Raw genomic sequence first — 25,244 nt, forward strand, 5'->3', positions numbered from 1 at the left:
ATTGTTTTCAGTCTGATCACTGACAGGAATTTAATGCACAGATATGACTGAAAACATCCATGCTAGAATTACGTCATTTGACTGAAAATGAAAATTTGTTCATTGTAATTGGATAATGGGGGTTATGGGGAGAACCATCAATATATATATTATTTAGATACAACTCCAGGCATCCAATTTATCAGACAGAACATATTTCAATTCATTTTGCCGGCTCAGTTTGGGACAGTCACAGAAATAATTGGCAATCCATTGCCCTGCTGCACTTAAACCCCTTGTCTGAAAACATGATGCAAAGTGAAGGTGGTTGAGGTTTCATAAAAATGAAGCATGCAGTGTGACAGACCCATCTGTGCCAGCTTTATAAAACAAAGTGCCCAATTTTATCATCATTGCCTTTTGTTCTGTACAGTGCTATTCATGTGATTGTTTTATGAATGCTTGCTGGTAGAGTCTGTAAACCTCACTTTATCTAACTGCTTCATCTACTGTGCTCCATGTTCTCAGCGGTTCTTGCTTACCCCTCCCCCCCCCCACACACACACACACTCCCACCCTGCCTTTTTTTATACCCAACTCTTCTCCCCAAAAATTTCGACTTAGAACCCCATAGCAAGATTACAGAGTTCTGGGCTCAAAGACTGAAGTGATTTGTTTTTGAATTACAGATCAAAAGTAAACTGCAAAGAAGCATTTAATCAGGTAGAAGAAGCAAGGGTATGGCTTGTTTAATTCCCAGAACCTGTAATGATTTTATTGTATTGGTGTCAGTTTTCATTATTTTCATGAATGGATATTCCCTGATTAATGCACAATATTTGCATCTGATGAGCCAAGTTTAAACATGGTTTGTTTGAATGTTTTGTGAATTTGCATTCAAATTCATCAGAAGTAATTTTATTTGAAATCACACAGGTCTAAATGCAATTGTTGTAAATCCATTTGGGTTGAAATTCCAGGATCAGCCCATTAATCTACAGATCTACAGTATAATTTTTGTTGTTTTGAGGTGGGGGAAGGTTGAAGGGAGTGGTGTTTTTTGTGGTAAATTGGCCAGAGCATCCAAGCATAGGCTTTTCATTATAGAAACAACCCTATGAAGGGAGAATACCAAGGGAGGTTGGCCATAGCTTGAGTGTGTCTGCTGATCACAGCCGTGGTAGTATTGAAGGGGGGAAAGGCAGCGTCTCAAGTAACCAGGTCTCAAACCATTTACGGCTGTATAGGTTAAAATCAGCAGCTTAAATTCTACCTGTGAATTACCAGGTAGTCCATGCAGATCATTGAGCAGCACTGTTACATGCTCTCTTGGTATGTAACTCCACTTGACAAGCGAACAGCCAGATTCTGTATTAACTGCAATTTCTGATGGTCTCACATCCAGAAGCAACTGCATAGGAATATTTGGTGGGAAGAGCGGAGGAAGGATATTACAGCCAATAGTGCTCCTCATTCCAGGATTCTCAGTGCCTGCAGAGTGTTATATATGGACTTCTTTTGGTGCTTACAGGACCATATTCATTTCCATAAAGGTCAATACATTGAACAGAGTAAATTACCTTAACATCTTTCATTTGGCATCATAGTAAGCAGCGCAGTTACCTAATTTGAAGGTGCAAATACCCAGTCTTGTGAGTGCAAAATTAGAGGAGGCTTTTGACACTTTGGCCCCTTACCATACTTGACTGACATGACATTTTCCACATTGCTACATACTCCTCTTAAATGTAGCAGTATACGTGACACAGGGATATTTTTATTGGACACATTCACATTACTAAATAAGTCTGTGTAATTTACCTTAACCCTTTTAAAAAGAATAAGCCTTTAATCATTACTTAGAATTGATGGTATTTCACATGGAATTGAATGGATGTATTTACAGTGTATTCATGCAGTCACTCCACATGCTTAAGGCCAGGTTCTCTAGTCTGGATAAGCTGTACTTGGCTCAAGGCAAAAGTTACTTTATGCCACCTTTGTGGTTGCCTCATTCTGTAACCAGTCAGGGCTGGCCTATCTCCTTGCTTAAGTTAACGGCCTCAGCCACCAGTTTGATATGCCCCAGGCTGCGTACTCTCTGAGGCCCCAATTCAGTAAATAATTAAACCCCTGTTTCGCTATCAATGTAAGCATATACTTAAGTCCCATTGAAATCAGTGGGACTTAAGCACAGGCCTAAAGTTAAGCCCTTTCTTAAGTGCTTTGTCTGAAAAGGGATGGGCTGCTGAATTGAGGCCTGAAAGTCTTTACCATCTGACGTGGTGGACTTGGACCATTTTCTTAGTCAACTTGTGTCCACCTCACAAAATTTGGTAGTCATACAGATGGTGTGAGTGGACACATTGGGTATTGCATTCTGAGCAGAGATGCCAACATTACCTTTTTCATTCAGGCATATCTGAACATTGAACTACTCTCTCTTCATAAAAACAGAATTGGGTCATTGGAAGGACATTACCGGGAAAAATGCATGGATGCTGCTGATGCTCTACTTGTCCAGTGGATAACTGGAGTACTTCAGTTTCTAGGGCTGACAATCTGGCTCCTTTGGGAAAGGATGGTCTTATGGTTAAGACACTGGACTGGGACTCGGTAGCCCTGGTTCTCCTGTCTCTAATACTTCCTGTGTGGCTGTGGGAAAATCAATTGGGCAAGACACCCTTTCTATATCTCAGTTCCCCATCTGTAAAAGGAGGATAATGTTACTTTCATATCTGACAGGATATTGACTGGGAATTGCACTGATAGTGTGGTGAAAGGGGCCATATAACTAGATAGATAAATACCACTATTTTTTTTAAATGCACAGCTTTTAGTTGCAAGTGCATGTGATCAGCCCCTCTGAAAAGCAGGCCAGGTGTTTTTAGATGCCTAAATGTGTATTTAGGAGCCTCATTTTAGGGACATGGGTATTAACATTTTAGCATAAAACTATATTCTGTTGTGAGAGCAACAGCTGGGCACAGTGAAGTGTTAGAGATAAAATTACTAGACTTAAAACTGGATTTCCTTGGACTTTTCATCTTAGGTTACCAGTACAGTCTAAGTTACTTCTGTGTAAATTCCTTTTTACTTTTTATAAAGAAATTTAATATGTCATTGAGATAACAGTTCCTTTAGTCTTCCTGATTTCAATGGAAGTATCTGAGAGAATGCTTGGGGTGTTTTAAGGATGCTTCAAGGTACATCGAAGTACGCCAAGCCATGGTGAACCTCAACAAATTTTGAAGTACTGCAGTATGCACAGAAAGGTATAGTTATGAAAGCTCCAAGTAACCCAAGGCTAGTATTCATAATGGTTGCTTCAGAGCTGTGATGTCAATCTATACTCAGAAAGGCTTTAATCTATAAATGATTGATATCACAGACTACAGTGGCTCCTTTTGTGCATTTTGTCCATCTGTACTGGGACTTAGACAACCACTAATTCACAGAACCACACACGCCCTAGAAGACGTTACTAAAATGCCTCCTAAATTATTTTATGAACTATAGTTACCATGCTAGGACAGCAGTTCCTTTTTGTGAGTAAAATAATGTATTGCTTTAAATTTAAGAATGAAAACAGTTAAAAGGTAGCCGTAGGTAAATTGTAAACAAAGTGCTATAATCTTGTTTGGTTTTTTTTAAACAAAGCTGATTTTCAGTTTGAAGGAGGCAAAAAAAGACACTGAAACTAGAATACTTTAACATGAATGTTAATCAGAGCTGTTGATTTGTCAGCACTTCAGAAAATTAGGTCACGTATTGTTTTAAATCTTGTCTATTGTTTTTTAGCACTAGTTTTAGAAATGTTTAGGCAAACGTATAAATTTCCCTCTAAGTCCTTATCTGTTACATTAGAAAATTTTGTATCATATTCCAGCAACAGTTCCACATATTTTCATGACATGGCAGTAAAAACACCTGAAAAATTCATACATTAGCACTAGCAATGTAGCTTGCACTGGTTTAGCTGCACTGGTGTTGGAGTGTGACTACCCCATGCAACACTTTAAGGGTAGGTTTAGACTAGGAAAATAGGTGGTGTTTTACAATGTGCTAGCTAAAATGCTTTAATTAACATGTTTTTAAGCACTAGTTAATGCCTAGCATAGACAGGGTTTGACATCTTTACCCAGTACTATCTACACTGGGAGCTAAGTGGTGTTTAAAAATGGTTAATTAAAACGTGTTTGCTAATAAATGTTAAAACACCACCTATCTTCCTAGTTTAGATAGGCCCTAGAAAGGGAAATAGTAACAAAGGGTCAGTGAAGTGACATGACATCGGTGGCAAGGGTTGCTCACCAATCAATGCTTGAATGAGAGTCTTGTCCAGATGACTGTCAGCCATTCCAAATTCTTTGTCATGTGGGGAAGCAAGACAGTTAGGCACAATGTTCAAAGGGTATGCTTTAGTTCAGAGGTACATTGATGACAAAAGTTAATTGCATAGTGACTGAACAATAACTTGCCTTGTTTCACAATGAAAATTCAGGAATTTTACAGAACTACTCTAGAAGCAGCGATAACTCAGATTAAATCATCTCCTAGCTGCTGTGCAGTAAATTCATACCACCACAGGAACAGTCCCATACTGGCATCTGGAAGGTCCAGATAACCTAATGGGCCTTCTCTAGCTCTGATTTCCATTATTCATTCTGTTCACATTTTCCTTTAGCTATTAAACTTGAATTTTTTAGTCCCTCTCTCAAATCCGATTGTGCTCACTCTCTATAGGGGGAGAAAATAATCCCCTTCTCTCCTTGGGGTTTACACCCTTCAAAAACTGTAGACTCCTATCATGTCTGCATGACCCTTAGTCATTGCTTTGCTGAGATACATATATTTAAATCTTTTAACCTTTCCATGTAAGTCAGCCCTGTAATTATTTTTCTGCTCATTTCTGAAAACTTCTCTCCAGTTGGTCCATATCTTTTTAGTAAAGAGAGGTGCTGAGAAATGAGTGGTATATTTCAGGTGTAGTTGTACTAGATCTGTATAGAGCGGACTTATTAATGATCTGCTATGTGACATGATGTCTTTGAGTATGGAATCCAAAATTGCACTGGCCCTGTTTGCTGCCATATCATGTTACAAACTAAAGTCTAATTTGCTCTCCGCTGTCACCCTTAGGTCTCTTTCAGCATTAGTTTTCAAGGTTTTTTGTTTGTTTTCTATTCTTTTGTTTTTTTCCCCTTCCAACTGAGTATCTCTGTTTCAGATTTATTTTCCCCACGTGTATTAGTTTTCATTGTTGCAAACTGAATATCATGTTGTTATTTTATACTCCTGTTTCTAATTTATTTACATTCCTTCTGTGTCCTCATTGGTGTTGGTAACTCCTCCCAATTTAGCATAATCTGCGAACTCCTCTTCCAGCTCATCAATGTTGAGTATGCTTTTATCTACAATGTAACATGAAAATTCTTCATAGCCAAAAAACTGCAACTTTGGAGCTGAATGGAAGCTGCTAGGAATAACCAGGATCTTGACCAATTGCACTGTTCATAACTTTGCAGATGCTATAGTGAAGGGAAAAGACCCTTTATTTACCTCCCGCACAGTCGCAGCATATGATGTTAAAAAATCCATGTATTCATCAGTCAGATTCAGCCTAAGATTTCCCACTTTGGCACCCTAGCTTAATGTACACTCTTTTGCTTCACTTGCTGCAGTTCACAGTGCCTTGTGAGGTTGAAACTGGTGAATAGGGTATTTAGGGGCCATTGTAGCAATAGCACAGAAAAAAAATATTATAAAATCCTGCCAAATCATCAGTAGACTGGTCAATCAGATTAATAGCATTTTCCCTGAAGGCTGCCAAGAAACTCACTGGTTTCATCCATCTCCAACAGCTGCCCCTTCAAGATCTCACTTCATTTCATGCTGAACCATATACTTATTCAGGGAACAACTGCACTCGCAGTGGATCCAGCATATTGGTTACATATGCAAAGTCAAGGGGTTCATCCTTTTTTCAAATCATGGGGTGGTATCAACTTTGGCTGTCAGACTGGATGATCGTACTGGTGCTTTCTGGCTTTAAAATCTATGAATCATAAATGTATTAGCCACAGGCCTTGCATTGAGCACCATGAAGACAAAGAACTGGATCCTTGTTCATAGGCATACTTTGTTTCTGGGAATTGTTGCAAGGTAAAACCAAAGGAATCAAGATTCAACATCTCAGCCTTTGTTTTCACCTATTATAGTAATTAATGTGTGATGTCATTCTTCTTCTTGCCTTGTCTTCCCCTACCCACTACCACAGAAACAGAGGCCCGATAAAATCAATTCTTCCCAGCATGTGGAAGCATCAAAGGGACACATCTACTGCATCTGGTATGCAAGTTAAGAACCCCCAGCCCAGGCTGTAATGTTTATCCTAACTAGCAACCTCCCACCAAACCTCAAATACCTTTTCCCAACACTCACCCACAACATAGTTCTTCCTTCCCCACAGATCACCTCCAACGATATGGATGCTCTTGCCAGTGTAATGTTGGTGAAGTCTGTAAAGCAAAATGATAGTCACTGTACACTCCTCTCTTCAAATAATTTGAATATTTGAAACGGGGCAGTTTGCTTAACTAGATAATGCTTTAAATTGCTATCTATTTCTTTGAGTTTCTAATTTCTAGTACAATCCATCCTTTAAACTCCTGACACTGTGCATTGTGAGGAGTCCTGTCCTTGAAGTTACTACAGAGCACAATGATCAAAACTTATTGCTGATGTTTTGTTAGCATTTACTGGTAACATCTTAGCAGAGGGTGACCTCTAGTACTGTCTCTAAACATTTTCAATTTACAGACTCAAGTATTTTTGCTGTCTTTGGCTCTCATTCTTTTGAAGAGGTCAGCCCTTTATGAATTTGCCGCAAGAAAGAAGTTCAAAATGCCCTATAGACATAACCAGCTTAATAGGAATATAGCTGTGATGAACACATAACATACGATTTGTTTTAATATTTATAGAAGAAATTCACATTGTTTTAAGTGTACACAAGCAGCTGCTGTCATTTGGCTATGAGCAGATGTTAGACCTCCGAAAGCTTCGCTGATAATTAAAATACTAACAGCTAGTGTTTTACCCCAGCTGCAGGTTCTGTTTACTGTAAATTTGATTTTAATGGTGCCTCTGTGCAGTTATTGAATAGCAGTTTGTTTTCTATCATACATGCAAAAGTGTCTACAATGAAGACAAATGGGTTAGTTCCTGTAATTTACTCCAGAAAGATATGACAATACTCTGTAACATAGTTGCATTTATAAATGAAACACAAATATGACTACCAAGTAATAAGTGATCGTTTCTGTTGCCTTACCTAGAAAAAAATAATTAGGGAAACGTATTGTTCTATTTAGCACCAAACAGTCTCACCTAAAGCTGCTGTGCTTTTCAAGTGTGTCAGGAAGCACCCTCAAGCAATGAACAGGTGTTCTTTTTTTACTGAATGAGTGTGCAAATCAAAAGAAAGAAATAAAATCAATAATACTTATTTTTCAGTGGTCTGCTGGAGTAATATAGTTGTCCTTTGTATCATTTAATTTTAAAAGTATACTCATTCTTTTGAGATGTTTTATGTTAGGTGTCCTGTGTGTCAGTTCTTTTTTTAGTTACATACATGTGCCTCAAGTACTAGAAGAAACTACTCAGTCTTGAGAATTCTTAATCCCCAGGGCCAGCATGACACATTGCGCAAGCTACCTAGTTAGTCCCTTTGGCCGCTGAGACTAACCATCGCAGTAAGCACTCATGTTGGCTATGTCTACACTGCGCACCTTACAACAGTGCAGCTGTGCTGCTACAGCCGCATTGTAAGGCACGCACTGTAGCCGCTTTTTGTCACCAGGAGAGAGCTCTCCCGGCGACGAAATAAAACCACCCCCAACAAGAGGCGGTAGCTTCGTCGTCAGGAGCACAGCTCCCACCAACATAGCGCTGTCCACACCAGTGCTTTTCATCACTAAAACTTTTGTCATTCAGGGGGCTGTTTTTATCACACCCCTGAGCGACAAGAGTTTAACGACAAAAGTGCAGTGTAGACATAGCCTTTGATAAATAAAAGTTTGCAAGACCAGGCTCAAAGTGTGTATATACTTGAAAACCATAAAACCCTCTTGAGATACTAATGATCAATGGTGATCCATAACTTTGTGTTATGAAATAAATAAGATCTGGAATTAGCTCTATAAAAAAATCTGGATGGATTTTCCAGTCACTTGATAACCCAGCCACAGGACAGAAATTATAATGCTTTTGTACTTTTGATGCTGCCTGACCTGCTGGCTGTGTCCAAGAAATATAGTCCTCCAATTTAGCCAAGCATAGCTGGTACATCCTAAAGTTTCGATTATGGTTTAAAAGTGCTGTTGAGACAAATGCACTTTCCAGCTGAAGTAGAAGGGGTTGAAGTAGAAAAACTAGATAACCTTTATGTCCCTTGTTCCCAAACTGTGGCTAGTGGGGGTAGTCTACAAAGAACTGGCTGTGCTGACTCTCTTCCTTGTTTCTAGCTGCTAAATTGCATCAGAAGAGCTAGCAAACTACACTGAGTACTTTCCTAATATTACTTTCCCATACAGGCAATTGCTGAAGTTGCCAAAAGAATGTTATATGATCACAAATCCAAGTGGAGAAGATAACTTGCAAAATCACAAAGCGGGTGTGGGAGAGTTGGTTTGCTCAATCTGGGAATAGTAGGGAAGGTGGTCCACAAGACATCTGAGTTATTATGTGGCCTATGTTATGTGAGATTCTGTTTTTGGAACAGTATATTCTTATCCTTATCAGTGGAGGTTTTTCGTACATAATTGCCGTTGTTTAGACCAGAGTGTGCAGGTTTAAAGATGGTGTGTAAAGATTTTTAATTAAAAATTTGGATTTGTGTCCTTATTGTTTCATAATGTATAAAGATCTGAAAGGTTGGTTTTGTTCTGTTTTTCCAAAAGTGTTTTTGGTCTCTCCTAAATCTGGTGAAGAACATCAAAGAGGCCTCAAGAGATGTGTAAGATTAGCTCTCAACCTTTAAGTGCAGGGACAGAGATTTTAGAACTTTAACAAAGAAAGCCTTTTCCCAAGGGTAAAGTAGGCACTGGAGGTAAACAAAGCCAAACACAAAACAAAGTGTTTAAACAATCTTATTAAAAATCCCTTCCCATCTGAATTGCTCAGCTCTTAGTCTTTGGTTCTCATTGCACTAGTTCCTTAATTGCCATAGATCCTTCCGAGATAGATAAGACATAAAAATACAAGCAAGAAACTCCATCCCCATTTAATTTATGAACTTAAAAAAAGAGTTCAGGCAGTCCTCATACACTTTAAAGCAGCAGGAGAGGGCATGCTCTACTTTCTAAGCCCCCTTTCAGGTTAAAACATCATCTTGTACTCAAGCAATTCTTAGGAGACCTTGAAATATCTAAACACAACAGAATGGGTTGAAGGCAAAACTAGAAGCCTTGGAGGATATTTTGAGTCTCAACCTTAAGCACAAGTTTTGCTTTTTAGGTTTCAATTGACTTCTTAATGTTGTTTGAAATTTGTTTTTGTTATTTAATTATCTTTTATGGTTAAAAAAGGTGGAAAAAATCTCATGACATTTGCACTGTATAAGTTTTACATTCTTTGATATATTTTTATGTTTCTTATGGAGTTGGTATGGCCCACTGTATTAGGATTTATTTGGACTACGTTACAAGTATATACTGGCTTCCTGAACATAATAGCTTCTGCAGAGCCATTTTGATTTATTATGTTCACACATATTTACATAGTTTACAAATACTTTGGTTTAACCCACATTGTAAATTTTAATTTAGGTATACAGAATCTTCATGCCAGTACACTGTAATGGCTCCTGTACACAAGGTTATGTAACACATTCTTACCAATTTACATCATTTCATATCAGTGAAGCAATTAATATGAATACAAATATTTAGAATGACAAAGATAGTGATTGCCAATGTGCATTAACGGAGTTTCAAATGATAACCATTAGGAATATGTTTAATTCATTTCTTTATATGCTAAATAGGTCTAGGCCACAATGTTGGCCAATTGCCTAAAACTACCTAAGTTTACCTAAGTCCATGTTTAGACAGCTCAATAAAAATATGCAGATTTTCAGAGATGCTGAACACCTGCACTTCTCTTCAATGGGAGCTCCTCAGCAGCACTTTCAGTCCTCTTTTATTAAGGTACCTAACTTTAGGCACTCAGGTGTGAAAACGTTGGCTCGTGTGTCCGTCTTGGACCATAGGCCTCCAAAAGAATAAAGAGAGCTGGGTTTGTATTTAAAGAGCAGAGATAGGCGTCTGCGAAAAGTCAAGCTAAACCCATTTTTGTTTTTAATCTTCAGAAATGGGACACCACACACCAATTCGTACACTACGTTAAAATGAACGAAAACATGGTGGTTTACAAATAAAAGGTTTTTATTGTTGTGAGCATGCATCAATACACAGTACATCAAGGACCTCATATATCTCCTATCAAAGTCAGTGGGAGACTTCCTCTGGACTTTTAGGGGAGTTTGATCAGCCCTAAATTATTCAAGCTTGCCTTTGAATAGTTGATATACCATATCATACGATATATTGTACTAACTTTGAGACAATTATTGTCTAAGAAAAGGAACCAAATATTAGTGCAATTACTGATATTGATTTGACTTGCAAAACTATTGGTGATGGCTGTTGGAGAGTTAATTTATTTATCTTTTAAAACTTCTGAAAGGTTGTAAAAAGAAAAGGAGTACTTGTGGCACCTTAGAGACTAACCAATTTATTTGAGCATAAGCTTTCGTGAGCTACAGCTCACTTCATCGGATGCAGTTCATTGAATATCATGGAATTTTACTGGATTTCACATAAGAAACATGTCACATTTTTTTATGTTAAAAAGTAGTTCTGACTTGTTAGCATTCTTTAATAATATGTGTTCATTTAAATAGATATTAAATATTTGTATTTGTGGATAAAGCGTACCTTGAAATTGAAGTACACAAAAATTAACCATTGTTGAATATGATGCTCCATATCAGCCTCCACAAAAGTTTAACAGTATCAGGAAAAACAACTGTATAAGTTACTATACAAACACAGATAATTTCCATTGTCGTAACAAACCAGCCCATTATTTCTTTTACAATTTAATACCTCATTTTTAGTGAGTGCATTGCGAAGGGTAGGTTAGGCGTAGTGTCACTCAAAACAACTTTTGGAAAAGGCTTAGAAATCTAAAGGAACGCCCGTTAAGAGCAAAGTAGTGGTTTACATACAATATTAGCACAGACTTTCCGAACACATTACGCATTTCTTTCTGAGACAAGTCTCTTTAATGCCATCTTTATCTGCTACACGATGCATGAAATCTACTTTCTGTTTTAGAACTGCAAATGACCCTTGACCCCTTTAGTAGAGACACAATGTGACCTTTCTATTGTCATCAGCTTTCATTCTCTTGAAAATTCTATGAATTTTTATTACAAGTTTTTTTAAACCAAGCTGAGGCTTCAACAAATTACTTGACACAGATGAGATGAAGTTGTTGAAGTAGTGTTAGATAAGTTTTACAGCCAGCATGTGTGCTGCTGAACAGTACAAAGCCAGTGTCCTACAATGTCATACACCAGTAACTGCTGAGCCTACTATTGGATAAATACATCATTTTATGGAACATTGATTGTTCTATAAACCCAATGGAGTATTATGCTCTATGATCAAACCATTTAGATTGTGTGTAGAGCACAGAAAATGCCATATTCAGGATGGTACTAAAAGTGCCATTTGTGTATTTTATGGATGTCATTACGGGGGAAACTTCTCTCTGTAGGCCCTGTTTACTGCAAAATTTTTTAGTCTGTAATGACATTTTTCATTCACAACGTATGCCTTCAAGAGAGGGGCCCTTGTTTTATTTGTTTCATTCGAGTTTACTGCACAAATCCTGTACATTTTAATTAAATGTAAGCTTAACAAAAGAATAAGATATTTATTCTGTGGGGAAAAATGATGACAGTAACAAAAGAATAACACAGACACACAAAAGAAAGTAGTGAGGTACTGAGTAAAAGGGAAAAAAAGTACTAAACCCTATTTGTAGTTTCCCAAAAGCATATTAAACATGAAAGCATATCTTTTAGCCATATTTGGGGAAGTTTGTGCTCTCTGAGAATTAAAATAATCTGGAAATATGGATTTAATGTCTAAAATCTTGACATTTTCAAATAAAAAAATAACAATCACTCCAGCTGATAAATAATGCCTCTGTTAAAATGACAGGCTTCTTGGAAAGAAACCAGTTCTCTGATCATTGCATCCCTAGATATGAAACACTTTTTGCAATTTTTCTGAATATGAGCTCTTGCATCATTGTGTTTTGTCCTTTGAATGTTTGTTTGTGTATCCTTTCAATTTGTAAGGACATACTATCAGCAAGTGTAGATTTCCTAATATTAATATAAATTTGTATTTTAGCCTGTGTTTGGCATGACAATCAGCACATCCTTTCCTCCCCCCCCCCCATTCCTTTTTTGTTTTTGGATCGGGAGTCTGAATTTAGTAACACAAGTGACTTGCTGCTTCATACAGTCGAGTAATGTGACATTTTCTTTACACAATGTAAAAATATTATGTTGAATAGCAGTGCCCATTGTCCCAAAGTCATAATAGCAACTAATCCTTAAAACATACTGTTTCCTAAATATTTCTCCTATTTGGCTCTTCACTTTCAAAACAAAGAAAACCTATAAAGGATACAATTCGTATTTACCATGAAGATCACTAAAATTGAACTTGATGTTCTCAGTAAATTCTTGGTCATAGTCCAGTTAAAATTTAAAGTTGCAGTGGAGAGTCACATTAGTTTAAATGACACTTGAACTTCTACATAGCTCAACATTAATTCATTATAGTTGAAATGGAAGAATCTTCAGTGGGTGAATCTTTTACAATCTGATTGAGGCTGTTACATTTTATAGGAGCCATTTTTCAAAGCAGTACTGACAGCACTCGAAGTTATTAAATTGCTGAATCAAAAGATGGACCTGCAATCGCATTTATGAACTGTGATGGAATAGCTGGGGTTGCACTGAGCTGAGGTTAAGATGTTGGTGTAGTTAAGCTTCATCACACCCCTTAGTGACAGCAGTATTTACCCATGTAGTTTACTTTAATGGTCAGGAAGTGGCTTAACTCACCTCTGGATTCAAATAGATTAAGTAAGCAGACAGAATGGCGTAATTATCAGTGCTGCAAGGAATTCACTGGATAACTCTACACCCAAGAGACTTTCCATTCAATTGCAGCAGAAAGACTGGAGTTGCATAGATTCACAGATACAGCATTTATTTTAGAGGCTAAGAACAAGATGCATTTCTTTTTCTTTCCTCCCCGCACAAACTAGACCTTTCCCTAAGTATGATGACAGTATGATCTCTACTGTACCTAAATTACCTTTCTCTGAGGGTAATGATGGTGTGGTTTCTGCTATATCCAGTGAATACTTATGATTTGTAGATTTAGTTTGATTTCATGCCATATCACTGCAAGACCCATCTTGTATCATGTCAACAAAGAAGACTCCTGAGAGAATTAATTACTCCTATGCGATTATAAAACATAGACATGTTAAGATTATTTTGATAATTATCCTTTGATATTGATTTCTGCCTCCTATTTGTCTCTTGTTTGGGGGTCTTTTGTGTGTCAGTGCCTGCAGAGAGAAAAACATAGCAGGATAAATAACCGTGATACCACCATAGCTTATCCCTGCCAAAATGTAATTCAATAGCATGTGCCAGATCAATCATGCAATATCACTTGGAAATACTTACCAGTTTAAATTGTTAATTTTCCTTTCCAAAGATAACCATTAGAGCTCCCTCCTGCCTTGCAAGCTAAGATGAAGAAGCTTGTCTAACTCCAGTTTAGATTCCTGAAGCTGATCTGCAGTCTCTCAGCTTAACTTCAGGCATGTGTTCCGTAGCATAATTATATAGCCAAAGCTTTGAAGTTTTAAAAAATTATAGATCATCTACGGCCCAGTCTTTTGAGCACAAGTACTATCGTGATGTGTATGAGATCCTGGCTTGATCTTAACCTTAGTATTTCATGCTGTTGAGGCTTGGTGCTGCTGTAAGGTGCTAAGCACTTTGGCCCTTATCCAGCAAAGCACTTAAGCATGTGCTTAACTTTAAGAAATTAGTTTCTTTGACTTTAAGCACACGCTTCAGTGCTTTATGGGACTAGGACCAATGGGCTCAGCATTTCGGAAGATTGAGCCCTCCAAGGCCAGGTGAAGGAGCAACTTGCTTGGACTCTGAGGTGGGAAAACAACTGTGCCATTCATTAGCACCTACTACTTACTTGCTCAAAGAATCAGCAACTGAAAGTGACGGTCTACTCTGAAATGTAAAAATGATACCCTCCTGTACAACAGGCCTGTTCCTTGCGTACATTCAGAGTCCTGGCTGCTCTCTTTTGTTACAAAAATAAGATTTTACTGCTTTTTTTGCACCGGTTAGCCCTGTACAAGCCACAGAGCTAAGTGAGAGTGAGCTGGATTCTGTTCCGTCTTCTGCATCCACAAAAGATCCAGTCAACTATACCTATGCAATTGCACTGAAGCCAAGGGGGGCACACGGTATCAGTGAGGTCGGATTAGTGATCAAGGGCTCCATGTTAGTGATCAATGGCTCCATGTCTAGTTGGCAGCCGGTATCGAGTGGAGTGCCCGAAGGGTCGGTCCTCTGGCTAGTTCTGTTCAATATCTTCATAAATGATCTGGAGGATGGTGTGGATTGCACCCTCAGCAAGTTTGCAGATGACACTAAACTGGGAGGAGAGGTAGATACGCTGGAGGGTAGGGATAGGGTACAGAGGGCCCTAAACAAATTAGAGGATTGGGCCAAAAGAAATCTGTTGAGGTTCAACAAGGACAAGTGCAGAGTCCTGCACTTAGGACGGAAGAATCCCATGCACAGCTACAGACTAGGAACCGAATGGCTCAGCAGCAGTTCTGCAGAAAAGGACCTAGGGGTTACAGTGGACGAGATGCTGGATATGAGTCAACAGTGTGCCCTTGTTGCCAAGAAGGCCAATGGCATTTTGGAATGTATAAGTAGGGGCATTGCCAGCAGATCGAGGGACGCGATCATTCCCCTCTATTCAACATTGGTGAGGCCTCATCTGGAGTACTGTGTCCAGTTTTGGGCCCCACACTACAAGAAGGATGTGGAAAAATTGGAAAGAGTCCAGTGGAGGGCAACAAAAATGATTAGGGGACTGGAACACATGAGTTATGAGGAGAGGCTGAGGGAACTGGGATTGTTTAGTCTGCGGAAAAGAAGAATGTGGAGGCATTTGATAGCTGCTTTCAACTACCTGAAAGGGGGTTCCAAAGAGGATGGCTCTAGACTGTTCTCAGTGGTAGCAGATGACAGAACAAGGAGTAATGGTCTCAAGTTGCAGTGGGGGAGGTTTAGGTTGGATATTAGGAAAAACTTTTTCACTAGGAGGGTGGTGAAACACTGGAAAGCGTTACCTAGGGAGGTGGTGGAATCTCCTTCCTTAGATGTTTTTAAGGTCAGGCTTGACAAAGCCCTGGCTGGGATGATTTAGTTGGAAATTGGTCCTGCTTTGAGCAGGGGGTTGGACTAGATGACCTCCTGAGGTCCCTTCCAACCCTGATATTCTATGATTCTCAACACGGTGGGGTTGAACAGCTGTCACTGGGACACCATTTGGCCTGCAGAACCTTTGTCATTGGTAGGACTCTACCAAGTTCACAGTCCATTTTGGTCAATTTCATGGTCGTGGGGTTTTAAAAATCGTCAATTTCACAGTTTCCAATATTTACATCCCACCCCAAAAGAGGGTTGCGGAAGGGGGTCAGAAGGCTGTTGTAGGAGGGTTGCAGTATTACCACCCTTACTTCTGCGTTGCTGCTGACGGAGGCACTGCCTTCAGAGCTGGGCAGCCGAAGAGCAGCGGGCAGCGCAGACATGAGGGTCACATGGTATGGGGGGTGGTGCATAGCTTTTTGGGGTGCCACCCTTATGGGTGGGCAACCACGCAGGGCCCTGTGATCCCCCACACACAGCCAGCCCAAGGTCCCTTTAACCCCTGAGCATTGGGGGCAAGGGCACTGGAACCTTTGTAGAAATGGGGGTCCACCAGCACTGGAACCAGGGGAGCGGGGACCATGCCCTCCACTTTTTAACATGGGTGTAGTTTGGAGCAAGGGGCGGTGTTACCCCCCAAACTACAAGCCAGGCACAGAGCAGCTGATAACTGCTCCCCCACCGCGAAGTGCACCCCCTGCTGGTGCTGCTCTGTGCCTACCTGAGACTTGAAGTTTGGGGGGGCAATGCTGCCCCCGCCCCCAAACCATGCCAGTGTTAAAAAGTGAGAAGGCATGTTCCTGCCCCAGTTCCGGCTCTGTTGGCAGGGTGCACCACAGCCGGGGGCTCCTACCGTGCAATAGGCTCCAGCTGCTAGTCCCAGCAGGCTGGGGAGGGGCGGGACTTCCTCTTCTCCTGCAGGAGTCACTTCTGAGGTGGGTCAGACCCACCTCCAGGAACCTCGCTCAGCTGGATGAAACTCCCCGTGGCTGAGGAGTGATGGGGACAGGAAGCAGGGCGGGGGTATGGAGCCTCCTGCAGCTGAGGGAGGTTCCCGGAGGTGGGTCTACCTGGTCCAGGAGTGGCCCATGCAGGAGAAGAGAAAGTACTATCCCTCCCTAGCCCTGCCAGAACTAGCAGCTGGAGCCTAGTGCACAGTAGGAGCCCCGGCTGGAGCGCCCCCAGCCCTACCCCTCCCCGGGGAAGATTTCAAAGAGGATACCAGATTTGTCGGTCCGTAACATATTTTTTACGGACGTGACTTTTTGGTAGGGCCCTAGCTGGTGATGAACCATGAGAAGGGCAAGAAGTTGCAATGGCTCTCAAAAACTGGGTTAGGTTTGCAGAGACAGTAGCTGAAAAAAACATCTTTTTACTTGTAAATTGAGAAGATTTTATATGAAAACAATCAGGAGACAATTCCCATGCTGGCATTTTTACGGCATACACTGTTCAGAGTCAGACTATATGTTTCCTCCAACTAACTAGACGAATGAATAATGTCAGTTAGGTGTGTCGGGGAAGGAACTGGGGTGGGGGAATGAAGAGGAAACTAACGCATCAAAACAAAGACATGACCATTAATTTACCAAGAAACCAGAATACTGAAAAGGATATGTTGCACATTATCACACCCAGTTGTGCTTAATGTAATACAGGCAAATACAATTAATTACAAAAATAGCAGTACTACGGATATATTTTTCTCATAAAGGTGTTAATGGTTTTTAATTGTATACTGTATTTGTATGCTGCTTAATACAGAATGTTTTAAAAATAACAAATTCAGATTGTTAGTACTCTGCAGAATTGTTAACAGCAGCAATTATTTGGATTCTATAAATAAATAAATTGGAAAACATGCAAATTGGTTTTGTTCAATTGCATATTACACCTCTCTGCCAGGGAAATTTAAAAATTGCATTGGAAAGTTTTTTGTGTTTGAAATAGTGACCTACAAATATTTGCCATGATTCCCTATTAACAGACTCTTTTTGTTTCCTAGGCATTGTATCCAAGTCCTATGAATGTCGACTGAAGGGTCAGGGGGCGACCTTTGTAGAGACCACCAGTCCTTTCACTGCAGCAGCCCTGGGAGAAGTTTCTCCAATTAAAGAGAAGGTCCTTCGAAGTAACAGAAGACAGTCCCAATCAGCTGAACAAGTGCAGCAAGTTATCATTATTCAAGGATACGATGGTGACTTTGCAATTGATGCCTCCGTGGAGGAAACGGCAGCGGCTACCCTTCAGACTTTGGCAATGGCTGGTCAGGTGGCAAGGGTGGTGCATATTACGGAAGATGGGCAAGTGATAGCCACAAGTCAAAATGGTTCTCATGTGAGTGGCCTGGTTCCAGGACAAATACTCACTGAGCAATTATCAAGTGGTGCAACACAAGTGGTTGTGGTAGAAGGCTCTGTGGAGGGAACTGATATGGAGGAAGCTGTCCCAATCGATGCAGTGTCTAATTCCAGTAGTGCTGTGGTGCAACAGATAATGAGACAGGACATTTTAGATACATCAGAAGCTACAGTACATCCTCCAGAGTCCTCCTCAGCATTAGATGCCCTCCTTTGTGCTGTAACAGAGCTGGGTGAAGTGGAAAACAAAACTGGACTCCTCGACAGAACCAGGCCTAGTCACAAAGAGTTGTTACAAATGCCAAATCAGGAGCTATCCAATAATCCTAATGACACCGAGACACAAGAAATACAGATGTTCCATGAAGTTCAAGGGACTCAGGAAGATATAGAACCGATGGAAGTAGTGACACAGGTCATTCACCCATCTACTTTAATTGCATCTCAGGAGAGAGCTCAAGCTGCCTTCAAGAAAATGGTCCAAGGAGTACTGCAGTTTGCGGTATGTGACACAGCTGCAGCAGACCAGCTGATGAAAGAAGGTGTCACTCAGGTCATTGTAAATGAGGAAGGAACTGTGCATATGGTGGCTGGAGAAGGCTCTCAAATAATAATGCAAGAAGCTGGTAGCCATGCCCTCAGTGTCCAGAGTGAGCACATGGACTTAGTTGAGTCTGATGGAGAAATTTCACAGATCATTGTCACAGAAGAAATAGCTCAAGCCATGGTTCGGGATTCTCATGACAACTTCTCTGAAGGTCCGACCCATTACATTGTAACAGAATTACCACAAGATATACAGGATGAGACTGGTGTGTATTCACACACTGTGATAGAGGCAGCTGAGTCTCAAGAGATTTTGGAAGCTGGTACTGCTATAAATACTGAAGCCACCTCCCCTGATGGAACAGGAGAACAGTTAACTAGTATGGTCATTTATACAGAGAGTGGCTCCCAAGCAACAGTAATTCAGGGCCAGGGAGATAGTAATGAACTACAAGAAGCATGAAGAATTGTTTCTTGGAAAATTAATAGACGTGTAGGAACTTAATATGTAAAACCTTCATAATATGATATTCCTCCATCCAGGTGCCAGCCTCACTGTGTGAGGTTAATGTCAGCTACTGGGAAGAGTATACAGAAAAGGTATTATCTTATTGCAATGGACAGAAATTTGACCTGAGTATGATTAACAGGCATAATATGGTAAGAAAATTACTAAAGCCCCCCTCCCCACACCCAAATAAGTCAGTTATGATTCTGGTTTGGTTTGGATTATTTTGTGAGTTCAGAGTGATTTGCTGGTTTATGCCTTGTCTGTCTGGTTTTGTGGGTATGCTAAACATAATTTTTTCACTTTACATATACATTTTGTGAGCAAAATAATTAAAAATCCAAAACCACACCACATGTTAAAAATATGAGGTGACAGTTTGTAAGTACAGTTAGATGCTACAAGTGTTGCCCTGTCTTCTTCAAAGGCAGAAAGCCTGACATTTGGTTTTCTAAAGCCTTGCTCTAAAATGTCCCTGGTCAAAAACACCTCAGCATAATGACCCTTTCTAAATTTGTGTCTGAGAATCATTTTTCTTTAACTATAGTTAACTCTTTCATTATTTTGCATTGGACTTTGCGGAAGAGAGACCTCTAAAATCTACGCTTTAGAAAAGTCTTGATACGTGTATTCAGAAAAAAAGCTGTCTTGGTTTAGAAAAAGCTTAATGCCCGTTACTTGCAACTTAGTTTCGAACATAAGAGTCCTGCATATGAAATGTGCATTTTGGGGAAAAAATATTGTCACGGCCAATGTTTTGCTTTTCTTACAAATAGTGCTTCATATAAATTCCATGTTGCAGTTCATTTTGTGAATGACTTTTTGAAATGTTAGAGATTTCTTTAATGAAAATTCTGACATTGACATTAACAAGTAGAAAAAAGGTGACCTTGTATTTCTTGCTTAGACCAGAACGTCAATTATCTAGTTGTGGATACACTGCAACTGTTCAATGCAAGTTCGTGTAGAAAAGGTTTATTTCCTGATACAATGGCTTTTGTTTCTTCTGAAAAAGAAATTGTAAAATATAAAATGGTAAGGGTGTTTGGTTGGGATTTTGGGGAGGGTTCTTTCAAATAAAATGTTAGCATTAAAAAGAAGCATCATGATTTTTAATATTAAGCAATAAACAACACTGGCATTCAGCAGCAGGAAACGAATGCTATCGGTTATGTCTGCGTATTTTCTCTTTCCCTTTCTCTGGCTGGATAGATAGATAAAGATAAAAGAATCTAATTTCTGAAGTGTGCCTCATGCATGCTTAATATAATTGTCGAAGGGTTTAGGGTATAAACCAAGCAGACTCAAGAGATAACGGCATTTCCTATCATGTTTAATATCTTAAAATCATCGCATGTAAGAAAGTTGGGGAGGGGTGAAACAATAGTTTCTTCTTGGAGCAACTGTTTAAAAAATGGTTTTTCTGAGGGAGCTGAATAGAAAAGGTGCCTCACTCTGAAGCTAGAAGATCCTGCTGGCTTTTCATCTTTTTTCCCCCCTCCTAGGCGTTAAGGTTGCATCTGTGTCAGACCCCCCAAAAAAGTAAATTTCAAGTTAGACACCGAGATTCATAATTAGCTGAATTTGACTTGCTCGTCTTTCTTAGAGGAGACAAGCTGTTCACTTACTCTTAAATACTGTCTTCAGCAAATAGTGACAGGATCAACTCCCGTTTGTTATCAGGATAAAGGTGACCTTTACAAAATGATGGCCCTCTGCAAGACTCTCACAGATGTTCAAAAACTGAATGTTTTCCAGTGGAAATATTTCTTCTTGATCATTTCTCCTGTTAACTGTAGCCTTTGGTCTTGCGGCTTGGATGCTAATTCTTAGCTGTGCTTAGTCCTGTATGGCTAACCTTTCTGCTGCAGTACAGGGTGTTGACACTGACATGCTGCAGTTTACCATTTGTGATTTATTTAGGATAAATATGTCTCAGGTGGCATTTAATCCTTCATAAAACCAGTGTAGCCTGCAGTGTCAAACCAGCAATCACATTGTTTGCACAATGAAAAGAGCAGACCTTTGCATTTAAAAAAAAAAACAAAAAACCCTATGCAGGAGGTGTTTCTGGGCTTGAGAGTCCTGGAAAGGATTCGCTAGCCTACAGAGTGCTGGCATTACCTGAAAACCCAGGTTAACAGTACTTTTCTCTGAGTACAACCTGTTCAGGCCAACTATTTTTTTTAAATGTGGACTGTCAAATTAATGTCTCTGTGCCTTACAACTGTGGCATTGGAAATTAAGGGTGAAATTCATCCCAGTACACAAGGCCCTACGCACCAACTCTGTCCCAATGTACAGGAAGGAAACAAAGTTTCTTGAGCTCACACAGGGTGTCTGAACTGTGAGGATTTGGAGGTGGGATGGAGACAGTGGTACATCACTGGTGGTGCTGGACCAGTTTTTATAATGGGGGTGCTGCTGGTGGAAACCATGTATTTGGGTTGTTGTTACCACTTCAAGCCAGCACCTCTAGTTCCAGCACGTATGTATCACTCCATGCATCCTCCAGCATTCCCCTTGCCCTCATCCCCAGAAGCGTAGATGCGGTCACTAAAGAGACTATTCTAGCCCTGAGAAGTGTCCACAGAGCTGCCACTGTATGGTCTTCAGGGAAGAATAATGCTTCTATCCACCGTCTTGCACCATTCTCGCTAGTGAGATTTGGCATGACATGTAGAGCTGAAGTGGTGTAAGAGCTCTAACCCTGGGGTAACTTTCACCTTTAGCAGAAAGTCTTGTGGGGTGGATCCTGCTTGTGAACAGTACAAGTAACATTTAATTCTTAAAAATGTATTTTTGTTGTTTGGCTTGAAGCACTTCAGGTGGTTTTGTCCAGTGGTAAAACTTGGAGCTTTATGAGATCATTATGAGATCAGTTGTTAAAAATGCCATATTCCTATATCCCATCTGACACAGTTAGTTCTCTTCTGATGTTCTGGCTGCCAATGTTCTCCACTGGCTTGAATTTCTTTTTGATACTCATCTCAAATAATTGTTAGTAAAGTTGGATCATTTGAACTGTGAAGGTAATAAAAGCATTTAGAAAAGCATCAAGCTCCTGTACAAATAAACCAAAGAAAGGAGAGATGGCAAGGACCTCCCCCTACTTTCCCCCAGCATCTTAGAGTTAAATATATACACACCTTCCAGGGCAGTGTCTCCTGAAGAATTCAAGCTCCATCTTTTTGGGAGAAATGAGAGCTAAGAGGTAGCTGGAAATTCTATTTAGAAAAATATTTCCTTTAACAAAAACCAAAAAAAAGAAAGGCCCACAGCTACATCCCATTCTGCCTGACTACCAGCTGCACCTCGCCATGGAAGGTAGACAAGCCAGAGCCAAGAGTTGATGTGCGATACGCACATGTGAATTGTGCATAATGCTGCAAGCACTGCTGTCATTTATAAATGCTGCCATAATACCACAAATGTTCACTGCGAGGTCCTGAAAGAAATATATTTGTGATCTTTGTGGACAGTGGGTTCAGATTGTATAATCACTGTAGGAAATGCTGCACAATGAAGTTTTTTGCCTGAGGCTGGGCCAGGACTGAACCAGAAGGATGCCCCCCTTCAGGAAAGCGTGGGGCTTAGAGGGGATTCAAGCCACTGACAGAATAGCACAAGGCAAACTTGTGCTGTTGGTGCAAACTTGTGCCCCAATAATCAGCTTTGGGATGTGAGAGAGAGTCCAGCATTTCCAGCTCTGTAGATTTCCTGAGCATAAATGCAGTAAATAGAATAAAGAGCAGAGAGGGATGAGGAGAAAAGCCAGTCCTGAAATTTGAAACCAAGTTAGTTCTGCTGAGAGGATTAAGTAACAGAAAAGAGTCGTCCATTTGGCAAAATAAAAAAGAGCTGTGAGTTTTCACTTATTTTACTGTGCAATATTAGCCCATAATTTAAGATAGCACACGGTTCACTTAAACAGCCTACCCTGTTCCATCTTGTTGAAGAATACAATTCGTTTTCTACTCCTCTAGGGTGATATCATTTTATATGAAGAAAAAAGTTAGCTCAGATGGCAGTTATACGTTTCGGAAGCACCTTCTAATCAGGGATTGGTGATTCATTATTAGCTTCAGCAGGCGATCCATCTGACATGTAAGGGGAAAAAATTAGCAGCTGTCACTGCATGATGAGTTAATTTCCTGATAGGCCTGACACTGAAAAGCCATTTGGAGACATGGAGATGGCTGATGAGAAAACCTGGCACTGCTTTATAATTGGAGAGAAAGAAAGGGCATAGAGACAGAGAGAGATGGGGGGAGGGACTCAGGCTGATCTACAAGTGGGGATGAATGTTTGTATATTTACTAAATAGGCTGCTTCACAATAACCTGTATTACAGTGTATATACACTGTGGCAGTTTAGTAATAAGGCCCGGGTCCACTCATTTCCTTGCTATGTGTGTGTCATTATTTTTAGTCATTTGTAATTAGTACACCAGACGGTTTTAGTCTTACTTCCATCGGTGCATGTGGTGTACAAGCATGTGATTGGGTTATTTTACAGTGACATTGAAACCTGACATTTTCATAGAAAGGGGAGACAATGAGGCTATCCCTTTAATGGTTCCCGCTGCAATTTTCTTAATTGCAGCTCAAGGTTTCAATCAATCACACACGTATAAACTTATTTGAAATAAATAATGCTAAAACTTTCAAGGGTGCAATTGAAATTGAAAGGATATTAAAAGATATCTATTTTAATGTATGTAGAAGATATTCTCTCTAAGAATATATGCAGATATATGTGTATTCATCTCCTAGGTAAGACTATGTTAAAAGAATGGTCATATGAGGCCAAATATGTCCCTGGTGTAACTCCACAGGATTTAGCTCATAGATCTGAAACGGGGACAGCTTTTTTTTTTTCACAAGAATTAAATAAATCCATCATAAAGCTCTTAGCCCGAGAATAATTAATTTATTCTATGACTGCATGTTAGATACCTTTTAACAAATTCTTTCAAAATTACATAATTTTAACAGGATTTTCACAGTCAACAAAAGATAATTTGTATCCAGGATAAACATTATAGCCAATTGGACCAGCCATTTACCAGTCTGTTTGTGCCAGTTTAGCATCTAATCATGTTTATATTTGAATACTTCTTAAATTGGCAGACTGGCATTTGGGGGACAGATGTAGGGACATGCACATGAAACGGAGTCTGTCACATAACTGAGCTGTGATACATTGGCTAGTGACACAATTCAAGACAAATTGAACAAAGAAGCTATGATTATGTTCTGCAACGTCATAATGCCCTATACCATATCTGAAATATATTCCTATCCTCTGGGAGGAACGCATTTACTGGGGGTATTCCAAATGGCCAATTGTAATGCAGCTCCCCGCCTGAGGGTTACAATTAACTGAGCCACCAAGGATTGTGGGGACTTACAATTGGCTAGGAGAGCAAGCTGACAGAAAGCACTGGGAAGAGAAGATGCCTTTTCCACCACACTTTTGCAGCCCATTACTACTTGCTGTTGTTGCTGACCTGCAGCAGCTCTTTTGCTGTAGTGTCACCATGTGTTGGTCCAGCTTTGGGAAGCTCCAGCCATAGTACACTGAACTTGTATTCTGCTCCCAGTGCTTCCTTTCTGGAGGTGATTTAAATAGACCTGGGAAACAGAAAAATTGATGATTGTTCAGTTGAACTGCATCACATCATTCACTACCTGTAGTTTGGGGAGACCTATAGTTTGGGGAGGCTCCTGCACAAGATCCAGAAGCATGAGAGTGAGAGTCATCAGGAGAGCTTCTTGGAGAACATGACACCCAGTCAGGTGAGTAACCCTTTATCTTTCCTTCCCAGCAAGTGGCCACCCAGGGGCCTGTGACCGGACAGTGCAAGAGTGAAGTATGAAGAAACTGAGGATTAGGAGGAACAATCTTTTGATTCTTAGCCAGAGCTTCAAAAAGGAGCCTCCTAGAATGTAAGCAACTGGGAACAGAGTTGTCAGAAAACAAGGGCAGTGGTATGCATCCAGGAACCAGGTGAGTACTCAGAGGTCACAGGGTCATGCACGTGATACTTGAATCCATTAGATGATCCCATAAGGTGAGAAGAGTTCCTGCAAAGTGTTCAGGATGTAGCGTGAACAGGAAAATTGTGCTACTGGGAGAATGTCAGGGTAGTTTGGGAACCACCATAGGGAGCCAACCCAAACACTGAAGGATCACGACATACAGTCTGGA

General features: G+C 40.1%; 1 protein-coding gene across 3 annotated transcripts in view; it reads left to right on the forward strand.

Annotated features, from left to right (window-relative positions):
- The window catches only part of ZNF407 (zinc finger protein 407), a 456,036-nt gene extending 435,909 nt beyond the window's left edge, over positions 1-20,127 (forward strand). Inside the window, exon 9 of one of the 3 annotated variants that reach the window (XM_007054594.4) lies at positions 17,622-20,127. In XM_007054594.4, the coding sequence (XP_007054656.2) occupies positions 17,622-18,985 (1,364 nt within the window). In that variant the 3' untranslated portion in view covers positions 18,986-20,127. The remainder of the gene's footprint in view (positions 1-17,621) is intronic. The other 2 variants (XM_037892933.2, XM_037892939.2) reach the window with 2 other exon arrangements.
- The last annotated feature ends 5,117 nt before the right edge of the window (positions 20,128-25,244 follow it).

Source organism: Chelonia mydas, chromosome 2 (genome assembly GCF_015237465.2).
Source record: "Chelonia mydas isolate rCheMyd1 chromosome 2, rCheMyd1.pri.v2, whole genome shotgun sequence".
In the NCBI taxonomy this organism is placed as follows: Eukaryota; Metazoa; Chordata; order Testudines; family Cheloniidae; genus Chelonia; species Chelonia mydas.